The 10,356-nt window shown below is 36.3% G+C and overlaps 1 protein-coding gene across 2 annotated transcripts; it reads right to left on the bottom strand.

Moving 5' to 3' along the window:
* Nucleotides 1-975: 975 nt before the first annotated feature.
* Nucleotides 976-7,257, bottom strand: LOC125874746 (uncharacterized). 2 transcript variants are annotated; one of them, XM_049555761.1, is made up of 12 exons: nt 7,087-7,226; nt 6,853-6,940; nt 5,626-5,919; nt 4,806-4,964; nt 3,960-4,100; nt 3,814-3,870; nt 3,194-3,332; nt 2,365-2,469; nt 2,097-2,287; nt 1,494-1,535; nt 1,321-1,405; nt 979-1,170 (listed from the first exon to the last, which is right to left on the bottom strand). In XM_049555761.1, exons 1-12 carry the CDS (start codon nt 7,185-7,187, stop codon nt 1,166-1,168), a joined length of 1,407 nt encoding a protein of 468 aa, XP_049411718.1. In that variant the 5' UTR covers nt 7,188-7,226; the 3' UTR covers nt 979-1,165. The 2 variants fall into 2 exon arrangements, with proteins under 2 accessions (XP_049411717.1, XP_049411718.1); XM_049555760.1 differs by having other exon boundaries at nt 976-1,405; nt 7,087-7,257.
* Nucleotides 7,258-10,356: the final 3,099 nt, after the last annotated feature.

The following is a 10,356-nucleotide window of genomic DNA, read 5'->3' as shown; positions in this document are numbered from 1 at the left end:
TTGTGCTGATTTGTTCATGTCTATATTTCAACATGAACCCTGAACCCTATTTTGAGTTATAATTTTTGAGAATCTTTTAAAGCAAATATTCTTTTAAACTGATTTTCTAAGACGTTTTGAGAAAAAAATTTAAATATGATTTGAGTAAGAGTATAAGGGAACTACTTTTAAGTCAGTTTTTGACTTCTGAAAATGTTTGAAGAATATAAAAATAACTTAAGATAAGTCAAAAATGACTTAAAATAAGTTAGAAAGTGTTTGACAAGGTTAAAAATAACTTAAAATAAGTTGAAAACCAAAACTAGGTCTCCCCCTACTTATTATTTTTTGACTTAAAAGTGATTTAAATTTGACTTTAAAACTACTATTTTTAAGTCAATCCAAACGGGCTCGAAGTATTTCCAAATGTATCACTTTTTACCGTGAGAAAAGAAAAATTACAACAACTGATCAGAAACAGATCATGTGGGCAGTAAAGAACAGATTGCAGACGTGTTGACTAAGGGACTGAAAGACAGCAGCATGATTACCTTATTAGAAAGTTGGGAATGATTAGTGTTCAGGGATCTATCATAATTGTTGATATTTGTACTAAGTTAGTTAGGCTAATGCAGGTTGCACATTCGTAGTTAGGCTAATATCTGTAGTTAGAGATAATTAAAGCCGGTTAGCAAATTGTATAAATAGGAGTAGCTACAATGTGTTTGGAATTATTGCAGAAATGAGAATTACAATTTGATTCTCTTAATCCTTATTCTCTCTCCATAAACTTCTTCTTCTTCCTCAAGCTTTAGCTTCCCTTTCAACAGAAATGAAAGATGCCTAGGGACATTTCCGTTACAAGAGCAAAATCCATCATCCAACACATCCCAATTAAAAATGGATTAGTAACCAAATCTGAGTGTCATATTTATGTTAAGGTTGTTGCAAAATCTATGTTAACATAATATGTAAGTGCGGATGGCCCAGCCACAAACTTCCCGTATGTGAAAAACATACCAGTAACACTAGTAAGGATTTTCACTAATTATATTCCTTCTTTGCTACCTATAGTTAGACCTCCAAAAATCCACCAGTTACTGAGTCACCCCTAAACTTCATCCATGCAGTATTTGGCCTAGCAATCGTAACCTGCCAGGATCATCTGCATGGCCTAACGATTGAATCATGCCAATAAGCAGACACAACCAGCCAAACATAGAAAAGATCAAAAAGAATAAGAAAAGAAGAAAACTTGTGAGAACTATAAATCATCTTTCTAGCCCAATGAACCAGCATTCCTCGGTGACCAAAACCAAGTAAGTATTTGTGATAACTTACTCGAAGCAGAATCCTTTTGTTTCTGTTCTATTACGTCGCAAAGCATGTTGTAGTCATGTTTCAAGTGAGGAGCAACTATTTTTTCCTGTAGAGGACAGTTAGAATGGGTGAAACTTGCAGGATAGCCTATGTCTCAGTAAACTGAAACATCTATTGAGATATGAAACCAATACCTTGAATACTTCGAACGGGCAAAAGCTCGAACCATTGCAACCCTACAAGAACAGAGAGAAGCATCAAATTAGAATGGGAAAAGTAGCAAGTAATCAATAACCACCAAAATTCCCAAAGGGAACAAATATATGTCACCTGTAGCACAAGTTGTTAGCAGTATTTTGACAAGTGGTTTCTATAAGTAATGTGATTGTCCAGTCACTCTTTTAGAAAATCTTATTATAAAAGAAAAAAATGACACAGAAGAGAACACGCAAAGAAAAAGCCAAAATGAAAGCTTACACCGTCATTCTTACCTAAGGGTAACCCCGATACAAACTGTTTCACAGGAAAGTATTCGTGGGCTTATGAACTTCCCAAAATTAGATGGAAATAAGGCATTTTATGAATGTATAAGTTCACTGCTCTGACATAATCACATCAGATGAACGATTGGGACAAAACCACTAATTGAGCAACATGGACTAGGCTGCCAGTGAAACATTTTATTTCTTTTTATTTAAAAGGTGCATGAAGTGTCCTAGTAATCAGAGAAAATGAATTGCAATGCAAGGGCCAAACATATGCATATTCACCATAATATGAATGCAGAAAACACTTACTGGCAATGCAATGGGACGTTCGTTATGTAGCACTTGCACAAAGTACTTGCTTGAGTTGTCCAATTGGCAGCTGTAAAGGATTAACATGTTATTTCCAGCAAAAGGAGCCACAATACTTCCCCGCCAGTTTCTATTTTTAGGAGGCTTAGGAGGGAGTTCCAAGCTTTCCTCTCTTTGTATCAGTTCAAACTCTGCAGCAATCAGAAACAGATTAAAAAATCAGAGTAGGAGCCAATAACTATTCTAATTCTACTGTACAAACACTCACCAGATTCTTCAAGAAAGAGCCCGATTAGGCATGAAAAGGGAAGGAGAGTTTCTGCATGAGCAAAACGCATTCTTGCTTTTTCATAGATCCCTGGAGCATATCCTTCTGAAGGAGGAGAATGTACAGAAGAGATTAAGAAAAGGTGAAAATAAAAGAAATACAAAATTAGATACAGATTACCCTCAGGAGTATAATTGATTCACATATAAACAAATTTATTGTTTGGATCTAAGTTCAGTTTAGGAAATACATACACATACATGATGAAAAATGACATTACTAGGATAGAAGAGTTTCAGATAGACTAGAGTAAGTGATACAGGGAGGCATTATACTAGGAATCAACAATATGAGGATAATTTGTACAGAAGAAGCACCTAGTTGAAAGGACAGCTTATAAATAGAAGCTTAAACCTCAAGCAGAAATAACAGAATCTGCAAATTTAGTGGCTGATCTGGGATGTAAATTTTCTGGATTACTTGAAAGGGGAGACTGGAGAGAAATACACAAATCATATTACAAAGGAAAGATATATGGTTGAAGCTTAAATTCAAGGAATAAGGACAGAATCTGCAAATTTAGTGGCCAATCTGGGATATAAATTTTCAAGATTACTTGGAAGGAGATACTAGAGAGATTACAAAGATCTTATTACATTTACTGGTTTGGTTTGAGTAATCATCAGTTACACCATAACTATCTCTTCCTTTGTGATCTCGTTAGCAGCAACAAGGGAAGAATAAGACATCCATATTCCTCAGGAAACACTATTTAACCCCCAGGAAAAAATGAAAGACAAGAAAGAAAAGCTTGTTGAACGAGTATCACCTTCTTTAGCCTTAATTGCCTGTTCCATTGATTGAACAACATCCTCAAGCAGTGGCACTCCCATTTGATAATTTAGTGTGTCACCATAGCCTTTCAGAATGAACAACTCCAAATCATCAGCCCACTCCAACAAAGAAACCTAAATGTGGACTTGTCAGTAACCAGGGATGGCAACAAGAAAGCTCAAATATTCCATATAAATGAAAAGTTGGAGATGTACTTAAAATTTGTGGAGCACAACAAGTAAATCATATGTTTCAATCAAACATCAAAGGAGATGGACTAATCTCTCACCCTCTCCCTGGATTCCACATTATGACCCAATAAAAACAATAAGGGAGCTTGTGTACAGCACAGGAATCTACAACAATAGGTATAATTTTTTTTAGGAAATTAAAAATAGTAACATCTTTTGTATATGATGTTATAAGTTATAGTTTCCACTTCCCATTCATAACAAGTTGTTGATAAAAAGGGAATTGTGAAAGCTACACGACCCCTCCCCCCCTGTTCTCCCCCAAGAAAATGACAAGGAAAAAAAACATAGAGCAGCAGGAACCACGAAACTCAAAACAGGAAATAGAAATGAAGAAAACAAGAATAGGATTAGCACAAACTACCTCAGATGGACTGAACAGACTACAAGCTTGATTGGTGATGTTCAACAAGGATGCTTCCTGGGGGAAAAGTCATTTAGGAAATAAGTTTTAGATAAAATTTATACAAGGTTTAGCACTCATCAGAACACTAATAGTACTATACTCACCTGTTTGCAGAGGAACCATAAAGAAGATACATCTTGATTTGTAAAATTAAGCCCATATTGCCCGACTAATTCACGAGTAATTTCATTCAATAGAGGTTCTTTGAGCTTGTCCACATTTGGCTCCTGACTTTTTCTAAAAGCCTGCAACCAAATGAAAAAGTATCATAATTTTGTTGCTCACTCAACTCTCCAATCACACCCCCACCCACACACCAAAACCCAAAAAGAAATAACATCCTATCTGTAAGTCTTGCTTAAGTCTTCTTTAGATCAGATAGCACCCACATTCATAAAAAGGAGTAAGAGAGACAACAAAGGTGGTTACTTTTTTAAAAAGAAAAGTAGTAATAGTGTACAATACAGAACACTCCTTTATTTTTATTTTCAAAACAGAAACATGCAGAGTTAGCACTTCGTCGATAAATGAAAGCAAGTTTGCATTTCTATGTGCATTAAACTCTTAAAATTATGCAAACCACAAATAACTTAACCCATATTATAAGTTGTGCTCTATACTTCCAGCAACATCTTCAATAATAAGTTAATCTCCATTAGCTCAGTCGCAGCGTAGTCAGCGTCTAATTATTTTGACACCTTTAGGAGATGTTAAACTTTGCTATTTGAGGAAAGGGACTTCATGTGACACAAAATTGTAAGCTTTTGAGAACAATCAAACAATGTTTACACTCTATGTTAACCAGCATTGATGTAGTTATTATTACTTCAAGTCCCAATTTACAAGCAAAAACTCAAAAAACTAGTTAAAACGCATGAATGGAAACTAATTTTGATGTTATTCACACAGAAAATCTCCACCATAAAGGCAGATAAAATTTGCATGCGTACCTTGTAGCTTTGACAACAATCATGAAATCTCAAAATTATGTCACTTGCACGGCTTTCGCTGGTAACTGCAAAAGCTCGATGCCTTCCTGGTCCAAGCTTCCCTCTTTCATTAAATAGACCCATCGCAAATGCCACAGCACTAGCTGATGCCCGAGGAACCTATATATGTAACATGAATATTGAATGCAATATGACTGAGAAAGTAACAAGAAGTTGACATGGAATTAGAAGACTGCAACCTTTGAATACAAAGGGCATATTTGTAGAATGTAGATAAGTTCTCCAATCATGCAAATCCAAATACTTGTAAAGCAATTGAATTCTTGATGCATCACTTAAATATGTGGAACTTAAGATGTGCTTTGGTGGATAAATAAAGACGCTTCGCTGCAACTTCTAAAGCCATGTGAGTTGCCTGACAAAGGCAGCAATAAAGACAAAAGCCTCTACAAATATCCCTGTCGTCTATTTATTTGGAAATCATCTGCATGACCCATGAACACAGGAAGCATAAAGACAAGGCAAAGTGCAAGTCAAAGGACCAAAAATCCTTGAGCTCACAAGATGATGAGATATCCTCTTTTGTTTTTCAATAATAAAAAGATGTATGATTTCCTAGCGAAATTTGGCTCTTCAACTACGGCTAGCATGTTAGATTTTTTTTATCATTTGTTGCAAAAGTTATTTGTCTAGTATTGAAAACGGGAGGGGGAAGGATGACTTCAGTCATGCTTTCTTCTTTATTCAATAGGATGACCCTAGTCATGCTTTGACATTGTCCCAGACTGAATCTAAAGAAGTAATAAACTAATCTATCAACCTGGGTAGTCTTGATTGAATATACATCTGGGTGGTATTCTTCATTGAAAAGGTCTGGAAATCTTTCTCTGACTCTAATTCCGAGATGATATAATTCATCTTCTCCTTCAGCGATCAATTCTCCACCTGTAACTTTTCCTTTCCAAGGAGACCTCCATCCCGCTAACCAAGCGGGAATTTTCTCCAAAGATTGCTTATGCTCTTTTTCATCACGTACAAGGACTTCCAAATGAGCATCCAAGGCTTCTAATTCCCTTATCTTCTTCTTTGTTGGTGCACGAGTGCCATGTCTTGCCTATCAAAGAACAAGAAAGCAATCACAACAAATTATCTCTTAAAACATCTCTTACAGAAAAAGCATTACTTCAGAAATTCCAGCCAAATTACTTAAGTTTATCATCAGCCAGATATCCATAAAGAACTTCAACTCAAATCTCTGTGGTGCACTAGATCTCTATGTCTCCTCGATCATATAATTTGAGAGAATACAGAGTATGCAGCATGGGAACAAACTAAGAGTCTGCATGTTACCATAAAATTAGATGCCTTATGATGAGCAAGTGAGAGAGAATGCAAAGCATGTTAAGTGCCAAAATAATAACTAAAGTGGTATAGAAGCATTTCTAATGAAAATGGAGGGAGCAAAGAAGTAAAGACACTCTAAATGAAAAATATATCCATAAAGGTTCTGCAAAATTTGACCTTAATGGTGTAGTGAGTGAAAATTAGTGAGTTCTCTTCATCTAAAATTCTTTGGTGAAAATTCCAAAACATTAGCTAGCAATCTAAACTTTTGGATGTGTTTTCCGCTTCTGTGTTAATGTACACAGTATTTTCTCATTTGAAAAAAGCATGAAATTTTCTTCTTTCAAAATGGTATGATGCAGACAAACTTCACCTGGCACCAAAATACCGTGTATGTATAGCCCTCCCTAGACTAAATCTAACACATATATGTCAAGAAACCCTAGATATATATCAAGAGATTAATACTAGTTGAGATAGTTCACTCCTCAACGTGTAAGCACATAATTTCACATACAAGCATCAGTTAAATATTGTTGGATCCACAATTTCCATGCTCTTATTTAACATGAACATTCTATCAATCTGCCAGTTATCAGCAAAAAATAGGTAATTACCCGGTACATGAATGTATTTGGATAATACTCCTAAAATGATCATAAATTAATTAAGATTGGTTCCACATCAAGGAAAACAAACTCACCACTAGATTCAAATGAATTGGTGTACATTGATCTGGAGTTTCAGAAGATACGAAAGAATTCCCGGATATGTCCTTCGAATCAGCATACCTGCCAACAAAAAGTGGAGTAAATGGAAACGCCAACAGCTATGGAGCGCTCAAATAAACACCAAATTTTGCATCAGAAATTGAAAATTGAGAGTAGATGCACAAATGTAGAACCCTAGTTCCATGTATATGACGGATCAAATCGACCTGGTTACAGTGGCAAGGTGTTTCCGAACGTCGAAGGGTTCATCAGCGTTTGAGAATTGCGTAATCGCTAAGAAAACGAGTAGCATACCTTCCTTCAACATTTCTGATTTACACAATTTGTGTGTCTCTCTGCCCTTTTATTTATAGTTTAGTCTTTCCATGCAAGGAAGCGCGACTTTCAAAAAGCAACCAACTGGTTTCTATGATGATTGAAACACGTGGCACTTGGTTGCAAATTTTGGTTGGGACTCGGGCCTGATGATATATTCTCCGAAAATATCTACATAATTAAATATTTCTTCCTTTATTTTTTCTTATCACTTTTTTTTTTTTTAACTGAAGTTTTTGGTCCCTTGGACCATTTTATTAAAGGAGCAGAATATTCAACGCAGGTCCAAGAGTGACCCGACCCAACTATTACAAAACAAAAAAAAAAAAAAAAAGCTAATATTCTACACTCATAAAGATATGTCTAAATGTAGTCTCTCTAATCTCACCCCTCCACCCCGCCCCTGTAGCTCTTCCTCCTAGAACGAAGATGAGGTTCATTGATGCATATTGCAGCTGCCATGGTGAGTGTATCCCATTTTCCGATCTCCTTTCTTTTCCTTCTTAATTCGTAGCTCCATTTTGTTCTGATTTCAGGTGGTTCCAGCCCTCGCCTGCATCGTAGTCTCTCTGCTACCCAGTCCAGTACTTTCCTTCTCTATTTTTCTGGATCTTGTTATGTATCCCTAATTTCATTGATTAATTTGAACAAGTGTGTTATGATCTGATGATAAACATCGAATGTCTGCTTTCTTAGTTTGTCAATTACTGCTGCTGAAATTGCCCTGTACTTCCTCTTATCTTGCGTGTTTTGATCCGAATATTAGGGATTTGTGACTTATCTGCATTCAGAATCTTCCTACAAATGTTGGGAAGCTCTTGAAAATTATTGTATATATGCTTGCCTTCTTGCTCATAAGCCCTATTTGCTAATGAATCTGCAAGAGAACTTCCCTCCCTGTAAACATGTGTGACATGGATGTTTAGCAGATGTAGTACGCTGATAATTGCTTGGTATATATCTGCCATCTCCTATGGGATCTTCCATATTCCTCTTAAAAAATTCATCACACATAAAGAATTTGTTTCTAAGATAACATTTTGTAATCCTTTCTCTTTACAGACCTTAAAAGCTTCCAAAATAGCTCTTGCCTCTGCCTCCATATTTGTAGTAACTCCAATAGATTTTGCTTGAGCATAGATTAGATTTCCTTCTTTATTTCTTAAGAAAAACCCATACGTACTCAATCTTGGATTGCCTCTACAAGCCCCATCTATATTACACTTAATAATTGTACCTTCAGGGGGTCTCCAAACTACTGATTGGTAATACAATTTGGGTTTGTACATCCTAAGCACCTGCACCATGGTTGGCCAGTCATCTGGTAATCTTTTCATCCGTGGGAACCACATCACAATCAGTTGCCTTATTAGTTTATGAACATATACCACCATGTTGTGGAAATTGATGTCTCCACCATGTCTTCTGACATTTCTTCTCTTCCATAGTGTCCACATTATTAAAGAGGGTATTGCTCTGCAGACCCTCATCAATTTTGATGGACCTGTAATCCTCCAGAAATGAATTATTACTTGCTGTAAGTGCATGTTGTCAATGTTGATACCTGCAAAAATAGCAAATTGCTTCCATAGCCTGTTGGCTATGGAAGCTGTTAGTAATAAATGGCTTATGGTTTCCTCTGCATAAGTGTCACAACAATGACATCTGGAGACCGTTGTAATTTTCATCCTCTTCAGATTATCATCAGTTGCAATTCTCCTCCTCCATACTCTCCAACAAAAGAAATTAATCTTAAAAGGAACTCCCTTTGCCCACATTAATTCATAACACTGTTTAGGCTCATCTCTTTTTCTCACAAGTTCCCAAGCTGATTTAACTGAGAAAACTCATTTGTTGTTGGCCATCCACCATGGTCTATCATGATTTCTTCCTTCTATTGGAGGTTTGATTGTATCCACAATATGCTCAACCATCTCTTCTGATAATTTACTCCTGAGCTTAGGGATATCCCAATTTCCTTGGTTGATGAATTCTTTCACCTCAATTTCCTCCTCCTCTGCATGATTCCCTTCTATGTAATAAAGTGCACCTTGTTTTGTCCAATTATCAAACCAGAAGCTTGAGTTTCCAGCAAGAACCTGCCACCAGATTTGATGTTCAACTTCTTCCCTTACCCTAATCATTTTTCTCCGTATTTGAGAAGCTCCTCTGCCCTGCACTAGGATAGGATGTAACTTCTTACAATATTTATTCCACATATAGGCACTCCATAGAGATGTGCTCACCCTGAAAATCCACCAAAGCTTTGCTACCAAAGCTGTTGACACATCCTGAATAGATCTGAAGCTTAAACCCCCTTCTTCCTTGGGCAAACACATCTTATCCCATGAAACCCAATGCTTATTTTTAGCACCAGTGGTATTTCCCCAATAAAACTTAGCAAAGATACTATGAAGTTGATTAATAACACTGACTGGTGGGCTCATAGCTGAAAGTAGGTAAATAGGCATTGATTGAAGAACATGCGAAATCAATATATACTTCCCCCCAAAAGTCAAAAACCTATTCTGCCAAGAGTTGATCCTCTTCATCACCTTTTTCACTAAATCTTCAAAATGAGCCTTATTCTTTCTGCCATAGAAAACAGGACAACGTAAGTAAATGAAGGGAAAGGAGCCCTGTCTAATTCATGTGATTCTTCTTATCTTGTTGTTGATAGCAAGAGGAACCTTTTCATGCATATAAAACAAACTCTTGTTGAGGTTTATCATCTGCCCTGAAACTTGCTCATATCCTCTTAATATCTTCATCATCATTCTCATTGAAGTGGGTTGTCCTGAGAAAAATAAAATGGTATCATCTGCATATGATAAATGATTCACTTCAGGGCTCCATTTTGGAAGACCATACCCTTTGAAATTAGTATCCTCAAACAACTTATTTAAGTTCCTAGATAAAATTTCAGCTCCAATAATGAATAAAGTTGGAGAAATAGGATCCCCTTGCTTGAGACCCCTTGAAGACTTGAAAAATCCAAAAGACTGTCCATTCAGAAGGACAGAGTACCAATTGTTTGATAACAACCTCCATATCATATCTATAAGCAATTCTGCAAACCCAAACTTCCTCAACACTTTAGTAAGGCAAATCCAAGTTACTCTATCATAAGCCTTAGCCATGTCAAGCTTAACTACCACGTT

This window comes from Solanum stenotomum, chromosome 8, assembly GCF_019186545.1.
Source record: "Solanum stenotomum isolate F172 chromosome 8, ASM1918654v1, whole genome shotgun sequence".
In the NCBI taxonomy this organism is placed as follows: Eukaryota; Viridiplantae; Streptophyta; class Magnoliopsida; order Solanales; family Solanaceae; genus Solanum; species Solanum stenotomum.
Note: the sequence above shows the minus strand (reverse complement) of the source record. Positions and strands in the feature narration are given on the sequence as shown.